Raw genomic sequence first — 20532 nt, forward strand, 5'->3', positions numbered from 1 at the left:
ACATACATATCACTTCTTATTTTTCTTAATATGGTCAGTCGGGTATAAAAGAGTTTAGTTTCAAATGTAACGATTTTTTGATATTCAACTCTCAAAACTGGATAATTTTCAGAAATAATTTATGTATATAAATTCAGAAGTTCAGGGGGGTGACATTAGCTGTGAAAAATGCCACCAGTTTTAATGTAAATTTTTCCTGTTTTAGTAAACATTTTACGATATATCTCCAAAACTACGTAGGTTGCCAATTTCGGGTTTTCGGTTGCCTATTCCATATTGAATTCTCTTTTATTTTGTATTTGTGTTATTTGCTAATTCATTCTACAATGACAGAATACAGCTAATGAACTCGAAAGTTTTTTCGGCACGCTAGAAACATATGGGAAACATAGGAAACGTCATGTCCCTGCGGAAGTTATTCAGTTAATTTTGAATCTGTTTAACATTTCGATGGATTCTAGTATTAATCTCTTTAAAAGTGTCAAATTGGGAAAACTTTGAAAGTATCATTGTTGTCGAAATTCTCCATCGGAAACTTATTTCTTTATTCTCTTCAAGTACAACCGTATCAAACTATTAGAATTGGAGATAGACACTGATTTAAGATCTAAAACAAACTGGGGTCAGCCATGAGAGCATCTAAAACCTAACCTTAAATTTTACCTGAGCCTTTAAATCTTGCCCTCTTAGAATCCTCCCCAATTCTGGCTTTCTTTCCTGGTTTATCCTATATAAATAGAATCCCTTTAATTTCGCTAATTCAGTCTTTCTTTATTTTCCTACTTACAGGTATTGTCTAACTTTTCAGTCCAAAATCTTTCTCGTACATGTCCTTAGAAACTCTGTCATAAATCCTATAAATCTTCTGTGAAACGTTTAGCTAGCCTAATTTTCTCTTGATTTTTAGTTACCAAGTTTATAAATTTCCAACAAATTCTCACTTCTAAATTTTTATGTCCGTCATGATCGAATTCCCACCAAAAATTGGCATCTCTACGTTTTCACCTACGTGGCAATACTAAAACTAAAAAATGGCTGCCCCTTACAATTCTGTCAATTTGAATTTGAATCTGCAACAATCACTGCATTGGAGAATTTACTAGATTAATTTAAATGATTATTTTAAAGACGGATCACTATTCATGTAAATGGTTCGATAAAAAGCACTCTGGAACAATAATCCTTTTAGAAGGATCGTTAGTGAACCTATTAACTTACGTCTTGAATGATCATTTTCATGTGGTCGAACGCAAAGACAAAGTAGTCACAAGTTCGGGCAATCCATAAAGACTTGGACAATTTGCCATCCTTTTAATATAAAATCTAATACTCAGTTCATTAACTCTAAAAAATCCGATGCATTTGTTCCGCTCAAGTAAAAATTATTCTTATCTGGGGTGAAATGATAACTCTGTCTAATTATCCCATCGCTACTGTCGAGTGTCGATTATGGACAATCGAGATGATAGCTTGCATTTTTAGTCGCTAGTGTCGATAATTCTCGCCGCTAATTTATCGACACCTTTGGAGCTGTCGATTTGTACTTTCGAAAAGAAATTTAGTGAAAATTTTACATTCTTTAGTAAATAAATACCTTTTTTATTCCCTTAAATCCTCTTTATTACATTTTTTTAGTAGTAAATAATAGTTCTTGTGAAATTTTATTCATTCTAGGCTCACCATGAAGTATGGAATTGTTTAAAATATTCTAGGCCAAATCAAATGCGGAAAGTTATATTATGTTGATAATGTTCAATCCATCACAAAATTATCCTTGCCCTGACCGGGAAAGGCTTATCAGAGGAAATATTTACCATGCTCGGTGTCTTGAGGCATTGTTGTCCAGAATTCCTGAGATTCCTAGAACCATTTCTTCAGTAACAGCAGTTCAGCAAATTTTCGAGGGTTAATTATTTTGTAAAAAATCTAAAGCAAATAAAAAAGATACGTGTGATTAAATAGATTTTTATAGCAGTGAAAATTTATTACTTACACATCTTCCGGAAGCTCCAAAGAGTGGTTTTGATTCCAAAATTTTTATACCTTCTCGCACAATATGAATGTTGACTTACCTGAATATCACACTTTTCATGAAAAAAATATTTCTGAGTTCATATTTTAATTTAAAATCAATTAAATCTCTGAAAGTGATTAAAGTGTCACAATAACTAGTCGACAATGCGAGAAGAGCCGACACTCATTTTCATCTCATCATTTACATCTCACGATACTAGAGATTCGATAGTGTCGAATCGATACTAGCGAGAGCCAAAGTTATCATTTCACCCATGGAATCATTCATGTTGAAGATGGGGATCTCAGTGGCGCAATAGGCAAGACCATTGGGCGGTGAGATCTCTGATTTGACTCTTAGGTCATTGACACACTTAGGACTTAAGTCGAGAGACGGCTTAGTAAAAAATTATATAAATGTGGTTTAACCATTATTTTGAATATAATTGCGATAAGCCGTCTCTCGGCTAATTCTCAAGTCTGTCAAGACCCTTACAGTTGTGAATACGAGCTCTGTCCGGTGCAAAGATCTGAATCTCTAGAAAGACATTTTTACTGTGATAGAACGTAATGAAAATCCACGACTCTGCTCATAAAAATTTGGGAATACGGAAGAAGCATCCACTACAGGGAAGGCGTTCCTACACTCAGAAAAATAATCGAGTAAAACTTACTCGAATCGATGTTGAATTAACTCATTTTCGTGTTGTGATTTTCGATTAACTATATTTTAGAGTTGATTTTACTTCTATTTAGGTGCAATATTCAGAAGAGTTCTTTTAACTTTTTTTCTTAAAATGTACATTACAAAAGAATGTGAATAACTCTTTTTAAGGCTGAAAATAACTTCGTTTTAAGAGTTAAAATAAGTCGTTTCATGAGTTAAAAAAATTTTTAGAGTTAAAATAAATCTTTCAACCCAAAATGGATGGAGATTTTGCAATTTTATGTTTTTTTTTTAAATGTTCTTATTTTCTTAATTACTATTTTATTGACCTCAAGTTTCCTATGTTCTGAGCGAAATATCACGTATGATGCACGCACATGTATTCATGAAACAGTGTTAGGCATATTTCTAGTTGATGTTCCATATGAACTTTGTCACACGAAAATCTTCTTGACTGAAGTATATTCTTAAAATAAAAACACTTAAGCATATACTTCAGTAGAGATGAAATTTTACATCGAAAAAGAGTAATAATTACATCGATATTCCTCGAGTTAATTCAACTCGGCGATAGAGTTGTTTCAACTCTACAGTTTTTTAGCCGAGATTCTTTACAATCTCAGCTTTTGTGGTCACAGGTGAAATCCGACCTCGTCTGATCGGGCCCAAATTTTGGATGTACACGTTTTGACACTCATAGATCACGAAAATCATGTGCGCCAAAAATCGATTTTCGTGGACGTCCCGTCCCGTCCCGACCGTTACATTTCGATTTCTGGAGAGAGAACGGAAAGAGATATCGACAAGCAGTTTCCGGCAAAGGTTAAAAGTCATTAGGCCGCTAGAAGTTGATGATGTCAAATACACCCCCCCCCTTCCCCCATTTTGGAACACCCGCAAATTTTGTTTTTTCGATAACTCAGCCCTTATGGCATCGATCGATCTCAAATTTTAGTATGTTATAGCTGGGCCTAAGAGCTTTCGATCGATACCAAACTTCACTCCCTCCGACCCCCTTGACCTGAGCTAGAGGGGGTCAAAAATTGAATTTTTGAATGGTCATATCTCCGGTTCTAATTATCGGAATGCAAAAAAAATTGGTGTTTTGGAAAGCTCTCGTCGAGCACTACAACCCTTGTGACACCCCAATTTTACCCGATTTAATCGAAGGTCCGATTAATCGAAAAATCGATTTTCGATTAATCGATTTCGAATATTTCGAAAACTAGACGATGCTTTTTCTTTAAATTTTAATATGTTGTAGCTGGGGTCGAGGCCTTTCCAACGGTGGGTCGCACTCCTCCCTTGATGTTCCCTGACGCGAGCTATAATCAAAAATGTCTTGACCTGACTGCATTTTTGGTGGTTATGATATGATTTCGATAAAATTTTAGCCTATATTGTATCTGAGAGCACGATCTTTCTAATAATGGGTCCCATCCGTCTCTACCCCAACCCACTGTACCCCGACCCTTACTATACCCATATGGACCGGACTCTATCACTTATATTTATTAACCGATTTCAATGAACTTTTTTTTTTCTTTTGTTGGTCTTCCCCACTCAGACTTTTTAAAATATAAAATGACCAGTGATAAGCCCAGATAAGCTTATGGTAGCTGAGATTCTTTAGAGGTGACCTCGAAATGCGTACAACTCGGGGTGCTTGCAATTCGGAATGCGTGAAAATTTTCTTAGTGTAGGCGATCTACGGTCAGCAGATTCTTTCTTCCAATCCGGGGCACATTGTAATACCAAATAAAGTGTATCGATAAGATTAAATAATGTTGAAGATGGCATTTTTCGTTATGTACCAACAGACAAGGTGATTTTTCGTCTTCAAAGTAATTAACAAAACCAATGTATTAGAAAAAAATCTTTAATAACAGAAAATTCTTACTCCATTTTTTTTATTCATTTTTCAGATATTAAGAAACATAATAAATTTGGTAATAACAGTTAATTTTTAGTGTTTAGAGGACATAATCTTTTTTTTTATCCTTTTTGATAAATAAAGTTTAAACAGGATTATTCAAAAACCAAGTAAGGAATTATAGCGTATTGTCCAGTTCTAACGTAAATTTCATTGATCTTCACTTCGCCAAATGACGAGAGAGATTCTGAACTCAAATGGGCAACATTTTTGTCGAATGTGCAGCAAAGCTCGTACCAATTGTTGGTCTTATTCATCACGCTCTGCTTACGTCCGAAGCGGACAATTATCAAGTCATAGTCCCAGCTTAATTTGTAGCGCGTCCCAAAGGAAGTCGTTAAATTTTCATGTCCAAAAGAATTTTCTTGCTTGATTTTGCACGATATGATATTCAGTTTGTGGCCCTTTTGGGCAATGAAGCCATATCCAAGCAAAACTTTGGATTTATCACCCCTGAATTTAATGGACATTGCTGATGTGGAAATATTCATCATTTGCAATGTATTGAGGTAGCATGGCACAAGAGTTCCTTCCGTAATTTCCAGCTTCATTGAATTCCTCAACATTGGAAAGTTATTCCTTCTGGGATTGTGATTGAACTTCGAGCAGACCTTAACATCACCCCTGATGGCATGGGAAATATTGGAAATTTCGTGTGGTGTCAGCATTTCTGGATATTTCGCCAGAATCTCCACAAACCATTCCATTTTCATGGCTGGGAAGCGAATCTTGTAGAAGACATCACAGAGAATCTTCCGAAGATTCTTAGCTGATGGCAAAATCTTAATTTTGTAGCAGGCCTGAGTTGCCCATTTCATCAGGGCATCAAACAATTCCATTTCATCTGACTGCAAATGCTCCAAAGCAACAATTTCTCTCAGTAATGCCAATGGAAGATCCACAAAGATTTTCATTACTGACCAATCTTGTATGAGGTAGGAAAAATTTTCCTCAATGGTATTTAAGATCTTTATTTTAAGATCTGAATCTTCCTCCAGAAATGTACTTTTGCTGTACAACTCCATGCACGTATTCTTTGAGACACTGGTAAAGATACAATCCTCACAGAGACCCAGAAGATGATCAATTTGGAATCTCTGAGCCAATTTGTAAATGTCAAATGCATTCCCATTACCCAAAACTACCTTTCCCGTGTAGCAATAACTGAGAAATCCTAGAAATGACTCATAAGACACATCCTCAACCGAAAGTTCATCTTTGTCCAACTTTAGCAGATTGAATGCATTGTAGAACTGCCAACTGCATGAATTTAGAATGAACTTGTGTCCAGGAACTCTCTTCTTTTCTTTTCCAACCACAAAAATCATATCTGAGAGGAATTCATTGCAAATGAACTTCGATAGCCTCTCCTCAATACATTCATTTCCACTCCAAAAAGTCTCCATCGTGTCAATACTTGAGGTAGAATTAGTTTCCATCCTGGACAAGAATGTTTAAAGGGAAATCAGCTGCATTTTCCTTTAACAATAAAAATGTATTGCCTTACCTGGAAGTAGCGTATCCGTTTGTGTTCAAACTAAGATAATCCGGCATCCTAAAATTGACTCAACAGCTGACTTTCCACAAACACCGCAGAAACATTCCACAATCCCGTCTAAACAAACGATAAATGATTGGAATTGGAACTGGAATTACTTTTCAATGTATAACGCGTCAGGCATTATATTCAAATATAGTAACGAAGAGAATTACTCGACTCTCTGCGTCTCTACAAATTCCAAGATAATCATACACCTCGACATTTCATTTTTCCATACGTTTTTGTATAGAGGCACTGAAGACTATTGGCAAGTTTTTTTCTAAAGAGAATTGACTTATCAGTCTGATATATTTCGAAATCGTGCATTAAAAGCTATCTAAAAATACATGTTTCATAATGCTCGCCGAAATAATACAAGAACTACGAGGAAATTTGTTTAAGTCGCGGTGCAATATCTGCAAAATTTTTACAAGGAAAAGTGAAATATATCTTCACTTTTTATTAGGCTTGATGGGCACCTGCATACACTATACAATCCTAAAGAATGTAATGTGTCGCAAATGATAAAAAAAGAAATTTAAATTTTACTTTAAAAGCATTTTTTAAAATATTTTTCTCTCTTGAGGGCGTGGGCAGCTTTGAAATTGTTTTTTTTTCTCCTATGTTTAAATGTAATTGAGCCTTAGCATAAAGTAATTTTGCTTTACAATTTGTTTGTGGGGCTAAATTAGATCACGATAAGGGTCTGTTTAATTTAAAAAGGGGTGGCAAAGCGTCCTAGGCCTTGCGAAATGCTTGAACTCGTGACTTAGATGCTATACCGCAAAGGTACTTTCGCATCATTTACCGTTTATCGGTTCTCAACCGATTTGAACCGATTCATAAATCTCTCAAAAGATCCCCCAAAATAGTTTTAAAAGTAATAGAATTGATTTTCAGATAAAAATTTTTTATCGGTTATGAACCGGTTCATTACCGATTTAAAACCGATTGGAACCGGTTTAGTTTTGTCGGAAATTCCAAGACCTTTCAAACGACCCCAAACATTATGCCCATTTGCTTGATAAATGCCCACACAAGTGTATTTTTAACCTTTGACCTTGGAAAAACGTTATTAAGAATGATTCAACGGTATTTTCGTATATGGACGCAATGTTCGCCTCCATAATCTCTAAAACATATCCAAAAAAGAAAAAAAATCACATGACACGTTTTCGAGCAATCCCAAAAAACATGGTTTTGATGGGAAAGGGGACGAATGGGGGGATAATGAGCAGCAAGTTAATGATTCTTGGGTCGACTTATGGGGGGTCCCCCGAAGGTCCCAAGTCTCTATTTCTAATCGTTTGGCTTCTAGAGCTGGCGACAGCCGGACGGACAGACGGACAAACAGCGTGACGATATTTCTCGGAAATCGTCTGAAACGTGAAGATTTGTAGAGAAAAGTGGTCTCCGTGGTAAGGTGAAAATTTAGGGGGTTGAAAAAATCGAGGGATTATAATATACTGCTCTCTCCGTAGAGTTCAAACAGTAAAATAGGAGAAAAGGTTCAATTTTAAAGCTGCCCAAATTCAAAAGTAGCACACTTCCTCCAACATGGATATTTTTGCTATAAAAGAGATGGCAAAGCGTCCCAGCTTTGCAGAATGCTTGAACTCACGAGTTAGGGATCACTGTGAATTAGATTTTCGCATAATCTTTTGGTGCGTACTGGTCTACTAAAGATCAAGTTGATTCATAAACCACAAAAACATTTGAAAATAAAAAAAATCGGTACTTTACCGATGTAGACTGATACAGCCGGATTTAAAATTACATTAGTTTTCCAAAAAATCCAAATTTAACCAAATAGGTTGAAAAATGGGCCCTCCAAAGTGGTTGACCTTTGACCTTTAATAATTCAAAATGGCGAATTTTCCGGTAATAGGTTTAGACAAAATATTCGCCTAGACTAGCTCTAAAACATATCCGAAAATAATTGAAAAAGCTTGGGCTAATTTTGAGAAAAACCGAAAAAGCATTATTTTTAGGGAATTTTACTTATAGAGGATGTAAAATTATTCAAAAATCGGTACTTAACCGGTTTATTACGGATGAAGACCGATGCAAGCGGGTTCTAAATTTCAATACGTTTCCAAAAAATCCAAATTTAACTAAATTGGTTGAAAAATGGGCTCTCCAAAGTGGTTGACCTTTGACCTTCAATAATTCAAAATGCCGAATTTTCCGGTCATAGGTATGTTTGGACAAAATATTCGCCTAGACTAGCTCTAAAGCATATCCGAAAAACATTGAAAAAGTTTGGGCCAATTTTGAGAAAAACAAAAAAACATGGTTTTGGAGGGGACAGAAGGAGGGTAGGGAGCAAGGTATGTAAACCTTATCAATTCACACAACAAATCATAACATTGCTCTATCACAGGTCTGAGCTAAAATAAAAGCCGAAGTGAATTTGGTTGTGCCACTTGGGATTCTTCGAAATGCCGCGAAAATTTACGTAGAGAAAATGAGAGGTTTTTAATATGAAAATTGTTTAATTCCTTGGAGTTAAGTCATTTTCAGAAAATTTATTTAAAAAAAACGTCTAGAAAAATTGTTTTTTATTAGGGATCATCGAAGACTGAAAGTCGATATCTCTTACCGTTTAAGCTCCAGAACGGTGACAAGTTGAAAAAAGAGACGATTTTATAACTGTTCTCTATTTGAGTTCGAGCAGTAAAAAGGATATTTTAGGAAAATACTTAAATAACTTAAATAACTTACGTATTTAAAGCACTTTGATTTGAGCTCATGTAATTTAATATAGATATTTTCTTCTTACTCTGACTCGCACTTTCCTGTTCAAATAATTTTGTTATGTTTCCTAATACGAGCTTCAGAGCCTAAGGCTTATGCCGAAATTAGACACAGGCTGATCCTCGAGAATACTCAGCTCGAAAAATTTGGCAGAAAAAGATCAGCCCAAACTATCATACACTGAGGGTTTATGATCAAGGATTGGCGTTTTTTGCGTAAATTTCTATTTAATGTGCCCACTTTGATTGGTGATATATTTTTTAAATGAAATATCAATGCATTTTTCATACAGGCAGGAGTACTCTGATCTTCCCATTATTATCTTAATGAATTTTAAGATTTTGCGACATTGCGTACCATTACTCTCCATGTTTTTTCATTTAATTGACAGTTCGAAAAGTACCCAAAACACCCTAATAAGAGAAGCATTTTATTTTCAACACTGGCGCTGCTGTCGCCTCCCATAATACTAGACCTCACGAATTTAGAAGATCAGCCTAGCCTGATCCTCCAAATTTTGGGCTGATTCCTGAATGTATTGACATGAATCCTCATTTTTCGAGCTAATCTCTGTGTCTATTTTGGGCTTTAGAAATACAGCTTAACTTTTGTAATTTCTTATTAATTATGATATTTTGGAAAATTTACATTAGAATTGGACATTTAAGGATTAATAATCCATTATATCCTGAAAAAAATTGGGTATTGTTTGGAATTTTGAGTTTTTTGGAAACCGAGCTACAGTCCGAAGACCGCTTACCCCTACCGTTCTCGGCTTCATGGAAGATATAGAAGTATGATAATAACGCAAAATCAAGTAGGATATCAAATTGCGGTTTTTAACATGGAATCGAGAGGTAAGCGAAAAGGTGGATGAAACCATAGTCAAATGTCCACCTCAATTGCTTCGTCGATATTCAAGCCCCCTAAATATAGGGATCGAGCTCAAATTTTTGCATATTTCTATTTGAGATTTGGGCTATGAGTGTTTTTAGTAAAATCTTAACTGTGCGTGTTTTTTTAAGGTCACTCAAGGGGTCAAGTGGTCTATGATGCAAGTGTCCCGGATTCGAATCCCCATTAGGTCACCTGAAATTTTACTATGGTTTTAAAGGTGTTCTAATTGCATATTTCGGCATAATGGAAAAGTCTTGGAATTTTTGACAAGTCTGAACTCGTTCCAATTCCAATCGGTTATGGACCGATAAATATTTTTTATCTGAAATTTAGTTGCTGTACTGTTAACGTTTTTGGGGATATTTTGAGTGATTTCTAAATCAGTTTAAACTGACTCACAATCGGTAAACTGTATTAAAGTAATTGCTCAAAGGAGAAAACTTTTCGAAATACATGAATTCGTGAACATTATCCTTTTTCCAATAATTAGACCTGGAATGAACTAACTAAAAAATGTCTTTTTTCTTAGTTAAGTAGAAATTCCGAATTAATAAAAAGAATCATATAGAGAACTGTAATTTTCTTCATTGTTGGAAAGAAATGAATAAAGTATTACTAACAAAAACAATAAACAATAATTTTTATATGTGTTAGACATGATAGCAGTCCCAAAATACTTTCTACAAGGTCTTGAATGCTTAAAAAAATTTAAGGTACCGCCTGTTTGAATGTATTCAAATAAATGAAATACTTTGCAAATATACTAAGAGAATCATTCAGTATGAAACTCCTGGTGATGGTATTCATTCACTATTTGTATTCTACTAATTACCACGAGGTAGTGTGTAAAATATGATAAGACGAAAGGAAGAATTGGATATCATTAAGTCGTATCTCTTGCACGATGTTGTACTGAACACACTTGTTAATTGCTTTATATTTATGATTGAAATCCACATATTATTGCCCTGAATCTTACAAATACGATAGAGAGGGTTGTCTTTCTTTTGTGTTTCAGTATTTTTATTTGCTCATGGTGTTATTGTATTTTACGGTGCGCCACGTATTTAGTCAGAAGTGTCCCAGACAATGATGAGGAACTAAGTTATAATTCAGTCAATTGATATAGTTCCATCGGGAAAGTCGTTCGGAAGTGCTCCATCAAAAATAAATCCAAATCGAAACCGTTTCAAATTATATATATTTTTTAACAATGGGTGAAAAAGCAATGCGTTACGTAAAACAGAATCTTTTGGCGATTCTCACCGTCGCGGGTGTTGTGGCAGGAATTGTTCTTGGAATAATCCTCCATGCCACAAGTTCTGGTGCATGGACTTCCAGGAATGTCATGTACATGCAATACATTGGTGATCTATTTCTACAAATGCTACGTGGATTAGTTCTCCCACTGATCATCTCTGCTCTTGTAGCAGCAGTCAGTAGCATGGATCTATCAATGTCTGGGAGAATAGGAGGACTAGCTGTTGCTTACTATCTTTTAACAACAATTCTTGCTATTGCTCTTGGTGTAATCCTTGCGATTACAATTAAACCAGGTGTTAATCATAGTGTTGAGGGTGAAGTGGAAGAAGTCATCAGCCGCAATGTTACAACAGCCGATACATTAATGGATTTAATACGGAATCTTTTTCCACCGAATTATGTGCAGGTCATTTAATAAGCAATAAGAAAGGGAATTACACATCTTGATGATTAAAAAGAGTTTTAACGGGGTTTAAACGGTTCGAACCAGTTTAAACTACAGCTTTTGATCGATCATTGAAACATCCTCTGAGTTTCGTTCAATGTCATGAGAATACTGATAAGGATTTGCTTGCTTATTACTCAGCCGCCAAAAGTGAGAGTTTATCTAAGTCGAGAATCGTGAATTACAGAATACTCGAAATCATCAACCGACAGAAAGTGATAGAAATTTTAACTACATACTTAGAGGTAGTATATTTAACAGATTTTTTTTTATTCTTCGAATTCGAAGGAAAGACGTATATTTACTCGATTTTTCTATAAGGATTGATAGGATAGTTTTATAAAGTCAAGCAAGATTGAAACTAACCTATCTAATTTTACCTCCATATTAACTACTCCCCTCGTTTTGAGAGTTTATGTCTTAACATAGTATGATTGACTGATTTAAGCACATGAACCCTAGCACTTGATCCGTATTACACGACCTCCCGAACACGACCATCATCACACAATCTCTGACATATGACTCCCACGAGACAATCTCCAGCACATAACCCCTAAGCACGCGACCTTCAGCACACGATTTCCAGCGCATGACCTTTCCGACTCGATCCCCAGGACATGACCCTCAGCCCCCTCAGTATACGACCCTTAACTCTTTCCGGACCGCAGCATATGCTGCAAGCCAATTTCACAATTTTTAATCAAAAATATCTAAGCTCAGGAATTAATTGAGATCCTACAAAAAATATCTTACATTTGGACATCCTTATAGTTTGTAATCATCCACAAGAATCGGATTTTTATCAGTTCTGAATAATTAAAAAACATTGTTTTTCATAGAATATGCATATGCTTCTTTGGGTACTACAGTCCCAAAAGAGACGAAAGAGTTAAGCACGCGACCTCCAACACACAATTTTCAGCTCAAAACCCCAAGCACCAATTTCCAGCACACGACATCCAACACATGACCTCAAGCATATGACCTTCACGAATCGACTCCCAGCATATGACCCTCAGCACACGACCTCTAGCACACAATCTCTGCAGCATGATCCCAAGAACATGACCACCAGTAAACAACCCTCAGCATACGACCCCCGGCACTTGATCCTAACCATACAACCCCCAGAATACGACCCTTATCATACGTGTATCTAGCATATAACCTCAGCACACGACCTCTAGCACATAATCTCCGGCACACGATCCCCAGAGAATGACGTCCAGTGCATGACCCCAAGCACACAACATACAACACAATACCCCAATGTATGGTCCCCACAACTTAACCTTCGGCACATGACCTTAGTCACATGACCTCTAGCACTTATTCTCCAGCACATGACCTCCAGAATAATACCCCAAACACATGACCCCCAGAAAACCATCATAAGCACATCACTTCTAGCGCATGACCCTAAGTAGATCATCCCCAGTACATGACCCCTAGAACATCACCCCCAGGACACAACCCCCTGTAAGGTAAAGTACTCTCTAGTCGGCCGGTTTCTCAACTCGGCCAGTTGAATTATTTAACCAATTTATTAACATTTTATAGTCAACTTCTATGAAATTTACACTGATTTACGTTATATAAAATATAATACAGCTTATAATGTTAAATCGGTAAGACCATATTATAACAAATCTAAGTAAATTGAATAAATAGTCGCACTGGCCGAGTTGAGAAACCGGCCGACTACAGGGTACTTTACCTTATACGATTCCTAACTTAGCACTGAATGACACATTCAAACTCAAGCTCAAAGGATCTTTAAAGACTATAGTAAAGAGAGGTAATCCGGATACTTTTCATAGAGTGCGACTTTAATGCTTGTTTTTGGACTGATGAAATATTTTTTCCCCATTCCAAATCAATAGAATTATTCTTTGTTTAATTTAGAATCATAATAGAAATAGAATTTTAGCAATAATATTGATGAAAATTAATAAAATTACGATAATATTAATATATGCGCAAGAATGTTACTGCGACGCTTTTATGTAACTCCGTTGAATTCGATCAAACTCGGATGCTCATTTTAAGGAAAAGTTTAATGCATAAAAATGAGAAGATATTATTTCAAAAACATTTTTTTAGAGTTTTATTCCATCAATTCATTTCAATAATTTATTATTTAATTATATATATTTTTATTTATTTTAAGATTGCACTCAATTCTTTGATTTTTCCTCGGTTTTCTTGGCTGACTTCCTTCCACGTTTTTTCTTTTCAGCTTCAATTGGCATTTGAGCCTTTTCCTTTACCATGTGTTTCTCCTTTAGTTTTATCTCCTTTTCTTCTGCCCTTATATTTTTGTTCCTCTCTCTGGTCAACTTCCGTTCAGCAATTTCTTTCTTTTTTTGTAAATCCTGCCTCAATTTTTCCTCCTGTTCCGCGATAATTTCCTCGGAAGATACAATATACTGGTGTTTCACATTGCTGGCTTTGACCCTCTTCTTCTGACGACGTTTTGGAATTTCTCCTGGCCAGAAATAGCATTGTTTTAGTGTGTCGAAGATCGGTTGAGTCTCAGAAGTTGCAGAGAGTTGGTTTCCAGGGATGACTGGATCATTTGAAGGATTATTGTCGGTGGCCTGATCGTGCTGGTTATTGATAATGGACTCCTCTGAATGTTGGAAAACAATTTTCGGGAAATAAAGACCAGCATAGAAAAGTGGCCCATCCATCCAGCCACTCTGTGGTGACGTTCCCATTTTCCATCCTTCTGCGTTGTGAATGGCAATTTTTGGAGTAATGTCAGTTTTATGAACAGCCATTGGAGGAGCAAGTTCGCCAGTAGCTGACACCATGAAGAGTACTGTGATACATTGCTTCGGTCCTGAATTTTTAAGAGATGGAACTACACGTGAACCTCTCCTGGACAGGACATTTCCATCTTCCGGTGTCAAAAAGAAGGCACTTTCGTCGCAATTAAAAACACGGTCTGGTGAAATGCTCAGAAGGTTGTGTTCTGTGAAATATCCAAGACAATTCTGAAACCATTCCGTGAGGTCTTCAGCAGTAACAGTAGCTCTTTCCAATGAGAAGGATTTTGGCTTGCGCATGCTGAGCTCTGGATGACGCTTAAGAAAATTCCTGAACTAAACGTCTCCGGGTCTTCCAGCTGTAAAATGGTTTGGAATTTTGTAGACCTCACAGATGAGTTTAACGCTGTCCAGAACTTGTTCCTTCCCGATGGGATGCCAGCCATCCGCACATCCCAGGATCCATTTGACAAGTTCTTTTTCCTGTTCTTTTGAAAGAATTGTTGGCCTGCCATTGGGGCACTCCTCTGGGTATTTGCCGGTCAATTTGTTGTGCAGTGTTGTTCTTGGGACATTAAATGTTTTGGATGCATATGCTATGGTAGAACCATCTCGTACACACTGCAAGGCATTCCTAATACCTTCCTTAGAGTCGGGCTTGTCCTTATAGGTCTTTTCTTTTGTTCCCTTTGGCATCTGAAACAGAAAAAGAGTCCTGAACAATGCAAATTCTGAACCAAAACATTGACTTTCACCGCATCCGACATGCATCGAAATGTAAACATTCACAAAAATCACTTATTTCTGTATGAATTATTAATATATTATCAATAAACTCTTACTCACCTTGTAGATCAATAACTACACTAACTTTTATTAATAATTTTGATTGCAAATAATGTTTTATTATATAGAAAAAACACTAAACTTTTTCCAGCGACGAGCTGTCAACAGCAAAATTTTCTCAGAAATTAAATTTTTAGTACACAACCCAGCTGACCCGAGCTTAAAAAATATTTCTTTTACCCACTTATTAAACCGATAAAAATATAATTTTTGGTTTTTCTTAAAGTAGAATAGTTATAATATGATACTTCAGTAATTAATTACAGAAATAAAAATATAAATTATATTTTAAGTGGATGTATCGGAGTTAAATCGGTCGCGGCATCCGAGTTTTGCAATCGTCGGAGTTACATGGCCTTACTATATATGGCATCTACACAATCGAATTATTTCATAGCGCATGTGTTGCTCACATGAAGTATATGGATAGAATGAAAACTCACTAATTCTCCGGTGATTCCCAGTGAAAAGGTTAGTCACCCTATAAGATGAAAACACTTTTTTTGGTTTTGCCCAGAGCTCCTGATGGGGATTTTCTTCAGTGTCTGGAAGGGCATTAAAATTATTTATTTGGAACGACTTTTCTTTTTTTTGACATTATATAAAGGACGTTTTTGGACAATTTAGTTGGAAACACAATTTAGTTGAGTGAGTTTAAAAATTGTCCAATAACGATCTCTATGAAATGTAAAAAAGAAATTCGTTGCAAATAAATAATTTTAATGCCCTTCCAGCCACTGAAGAAGATCCCCATCAGGATCGAAAGCTCTGGGAAAAACCAAAAAATTGTTTCCATCTTAAGCTCAAAATAGACACAGGGATCGGCTTAGGGATCAGCCCGAAAAATGAGGATTGGTTTCGATACACTTACGGATCCGCCCATCATTTGGAGGATCAGGCTGATCTTCTAAATTCATGAGGTCTAGTGAAATTACGGGGATTAGGCGACATCAGCGACGTTGCTGAAAATAAAAACTTCACTTTGGGTGTTTTTAGGTGCTTTTCAAAATGTCAATTGGGTGAAAAAACATGGACAGTAATGTTACGCAAATGTTGCAAAATCTTAAAATGCATTAAGATTGGAGTAATGGGAAGGTCAGAGTGCTATTTCCTGTACGAAAAATCCATTGATATTTCATTTAAGAAATATATCAGCAATCAAAGTGTGGAGATTTAATAGAAATTTACGCAAAAAACGCTAATCCTTGATCCTGAATCCTCAGTGTATGATAGTTTGGGTTGATCCTTTACCGCCAAATTTTTCGAGCAGAGCATTCTCCAGGATCAGCCTGTGTCTATTTTCGGCATTAGGGTGACTAACTTTTTCACTGGCAATAACCGAAGACATCCCTCTAGAAAACTCACTAGGTCACGGCATTGAGCGCCGTCTGGTAATTTGGGTTGATTCTTGCAAATAAGTAACTTTGAACGAAGGAATGAGTGGCCCATTCTTTACGATATAGTCAAACCCTTAACTTTAAATGCTGTATTTAATGTATTTTCGAATCATTTACCGTTTACCGGTTTATAACCGATTTGAACCAATTCAAAAACCTCTCAAAAGATCGCCCAAAACAAATTAGGAGTAATAGAATTGATTTTCGGGCAAAAAGTACTTATCGGTTTATAGTTGGTTCATTACCGCTTCAGAACGGGTTCAGACTTGAAGTAAATTCCAAGACCTTTCTAACGAGATAAAACATTACCCCATTTGGTTGGGAAATACACTCTGTAGAAAATTTTTAACCTTTGATCTTGAAAACCCGTTATTATGCCTTCGGCACACCTTTTAGCTCGGTATAATTTCATGAAGTCAAAATTCGCGTTCCTTTCTTTCTCAAAAGATTTGCATAAGTCTGTCCCACTTTTTCGGTCTCAAAATTGGACTGAACTAAATTTAATTTGGTGTGATGTTCAAAAGAAGAAGAAGAGTGCGAAAGAGTAGGATAGACATATGCAAAGCTTTTAAGAAAGAAAGGGATGTGAATTTAGACTTTATGAAATGTTCCTGATCTAAAAGGTATGCCGGAGCCATTAGGAATGATTTAAGAGAATTTCGGCCTGATGTGATATAACTGGCAGTGGACGGAAAAGCTTAGACCTTTCTTGTTTTTTGCTGTTTTATTCTTCTATAGTGTTTCGAGGATTGTTGTCCTCTTCATCAGGTATCGAATTCCCAGGAAAAATTACGTACAGGTGGGAAATGTTTACACTGCACTTGAACTGGACCACTGATCAAGAGCTCTGGAATCACCATTCAATTCAAGTATTTGACACAGAAACTGTGTCAAACGTTGTAGAAGAATAAAACAGCAAAAATCAAGAAAGGTCTAAGTTTTTCCGTTCACTGCCGGAATGATTTAAGTTACTCTCGTGCGACGCGTTTTCAAGCAATGCGGCAGAAAATTAGGGCATGTTAATGAAGCATTAACTGACTTATGAGGGGTTCCCCGAAGGTCCCAACCAAGTCTCTATCGCTAACCGTTTGGTCTGTGATGATGGTAATATACAGACGGACGGACAAACAGTGTAACGTCGTCATTTCTTCAAAATCGCCTAAGATACAAAGATATGTGGAAAAAAGTGGATCCCGCGGGGTGGAAGCTTGAAATTTTGGGGATTAAAAATCTAAAGATTATTACTGCTCTCTCTCTGAGGAGTTCGATCGAGCAGTAACAATGTTAACCATTTAGTTAAGCAGTGATTTCTTTTTACAGGCTACACTCCAACAATATCAGACTGAACTCATTCCTCCGTCTGAGAATGATACAGAAGCACTTATGGACATAAATTTGTGGAAAGTTCACGGAATTTTTATCAATAGCACAAACATTTTGGGCCTTGTAATGGCATCAATTATCTTTGGCATTGCCCTAAGTTCAACGAGAAAAGAAACAGCAACTGTGTCAAATTTCTTTAGAGAACTGAACATACTGATGATGAAGATTACTCGATGGGTTATTTGGTTTTCTCCAGTCGGTGTACTCTTCCTAATCTGTGCCAAGTTCATTGAATCTGATAATTTGGATGTTTTCTTACGTCTTGGCATCTATTTCGGCACAGTCTTGGGCGGAATTCTCTTTCATGGCTTTGTAGTTCTTCCCCTGATATACTACTGCCTTACAAGAAAGAACCCGTATATTCTTGTTCGACACATGGGTCAAGCTATAGCCACAGCCTTTGGAACTTCATCCAGTTCAGCTACAATTCCCGTGACACTTCAGTGTCTGGAGGAGAATCATGGAGTTGATCCTCGTATAAGTAGATTTATGATACCAATTGGAGCTACGATCAATATGGATGGAACAGCTCTCTATGAAGCCGTAGCAGTTATCTTTATTGCTCAGCTTCGCAATGTACCTATGTCCTTTGTGGACATCCTGGCCATAAGTCTAACAGCAACTGCTGCGAGTATCGGAGCAGCTAGTATACCACAGGCTGGATTGGTGACTATGGTAATGGTTTTAGATGTTGTAGGCCTTCCGGCAGAAGATGTAAGTATTATCGTAGCTGTAGACTGGCTACTTGATCGCTTCCGGACTGTGATAAATGTCATTGGGGACTCTTTTGGAGTCGGAATTGTTGGAAATTATAGCAAAAAGTTCCTCAAACAACTTGATAGTCAGCAGTTTAACGACAGCAATGTGGAATTGCACGAAAGGTTGTAAATGACAGGCCATTAAAATTGTGAGATAAGCCCCTTCAATAGTTTGATTTTTCAGTTTTTAGAAAAATTGTTTTTTTTTTTAAATAAAGTTATCTATTTGGCTATTGATTGAGTTTAGTCACTTGTCAGCTTAAGTCGCAGGTCTATGCAGCACTTTAGAAATTGGGAATGTTTTTAAAGGCGAGAAAAGACAATCAGATGCTTGAATCCGAGGAAGAAATAGTTATGATTATGAAAGAATCACATCTAAAAGTAGAACTGTGGAAAATTATAAAGAATTCGTCTATTTGGGTAAGTGCTTGATTTTCGTTTGTATCTAAATATAGAAGCCTTAGAAATTAGGTTAAGAAAAAAGACTGTCTTTTATCTCGGGTATACAAGTCATGATCCTTTACCGCCAAATATTTAGCTAAATATTCTCGATAATCAATTTGAGTTTATTATTTGATCCTTCATGAAGCCTATGATGCTGAGCTGTTCTTTCTAGCAGATAGTAAGACAATCCATCGACTAACAGCTGTCTTTAACAACTGCATGGTTTATGGAATCTTCGTATTGCACATTTCGTATTGCGGAAACTTCGTATTTTTAGGATATTTCGTATTTTACCATTTCGTATTTTACATTTCGTCTTTCATGCATTTTGTACAAAAATTGAACATTTCGTCTGGCATACATTTAACACAAGCATATATTAACCAATATAATAATCGATAAGGTCATGAGTGCTATGCGCCTCGGGTCCAAGTTTATAGTCGAACATCGTGGTTTTCAATTATTGATTTATGGTTGAAGAAACGCGATCAGGAATCTTAGTTTTTTAGGTTTTTTACATTTTATTTTTTACACCATTTTGTTTTTTTCCAGTGTATCTTTGGAATCTTTGTTTTTTGGACACTTTGTCTTTGAAAATATCGTCTTTCATATATTTTTAACTGATAACTTCCCAAAGCACCAAAAATTTGTGCAATACGAACATGTAAAATACGAAATGTAAAATTACGAAGTTTCCAAATCCCATATTTTGTGTTTCGAGTCGCCGTGATCATATTACTCCGCATAGAAGCGTGTGAGGTGTGACTTGACATCCTTTCTTCAGATGCGTACCCTAGTTTACTTGCGCAGCCTGATATCAACGTCCTGTCTATCGACGGGAGTATCTATTTTGGGGTTTATTGTGCCAAGAGCGGAGCCGGACACACTTTAATTAGACGTTATTTTTGTCAGGGGAGTCTCTTTATAAAGCTCCCTTCCCCATGAGGCATGAAGCCCGTACCGTACTACGGGGAATCCAGAGACATTTCTAAACTGGGTTTAACCTTTGAAGTACCTTCTTTAATATATTTTTTTTAAATTTTTTTGGAATTCGGAAACTAAGTATTTTGCATTTTATGTTTTACGTGTTCGTATTGCACATTTCGTATTGTAGAAACTTCGTATTCTAAAATATTTCGTATTTTACACTTCGTGTTTCATACGTTTTGTGCAAAAATTGAATAGGCGGCCATTTCATAGTTGAATTTGTACTTTCAATTATAGTCAAGTGTGCTAATCCGGGCGCTTCGCTATCTGGATCATTTATGACTAGTCCACTTAAAATAATATTTTTATTTCCGTAATATAGTCACTACAGCAGAGGCGTGCAAGAACCGTTGAAATCGAATACCGTTCGGGGCAGCCCTCCTATAAGACGATCCAAGGATCGTTAACATGTCCCTCATTTCCCCTCC

The 20532-nt window shown here is 36.4% G+C and overlaps 2 protein-coding genes across 2 annotated transcripts; one reads left to right on the plus strand and one right to left on the minus strand.

The window, feature by feature from the left end:
* Positions 1-4543: 4543 nt before the first annotated feature.
* Positions 4544-6230, minus strand: LOC129803388 (BTB/POZ domain-containing protein 6-B-like). The gene is made up of 2 exons (XM_055849877.1): positions 6121-6230; positions 4544-6053 (listed from the first exon to the last, which is right to left on the minus strand). The coding sequence occupies exons 1-2, from the start codon at positions 6165-6167 to the stop codon at positions 4709-4711; spliced, it is 1392 nt and encodes a 463-aa protein (XP_055705852.1). The 5' UTR covers positions 6168-6230; the 3' UTR covers positions 4544-4708.
* Positions 6231-10876: 4646 nt separating this feature from the next.
* LOC129803389 (excitatory amino acid transporter 3-like) lies at positions 10877-18908 on the plus strand. Its single transcript, XM_055849879.1, has 2 exons — positions 10877-11476; positions 17853-18908. Exons 1-2 carry the CDS (start codon positions 11021-11023, stop codon positions 18801-18803), a joined length of 1407 nt encoding a protein of 468 aa, XP_055705854.1. The 5' UTR covers positions 10877-11020; the 3' UTR covers positions 18804-18908.
* Positions 18909-20532: the final 1624 nt, after the last annotated feature.

The sequence above is a fragment of the Phlebotomus papatasi genome, chromosome 2, assembly GCF_024763615.1.
Source record: "Phlebotomus papatasi isolate M1 chromosome 2, Ppap_2.1, whole genome shotgun sequence".
NCBI lineage: Eukaryota > Metazoa > Arthropoda > Insecta > Diptera > Psychodidae > Phlebotomus > Phlebotomus papatasi.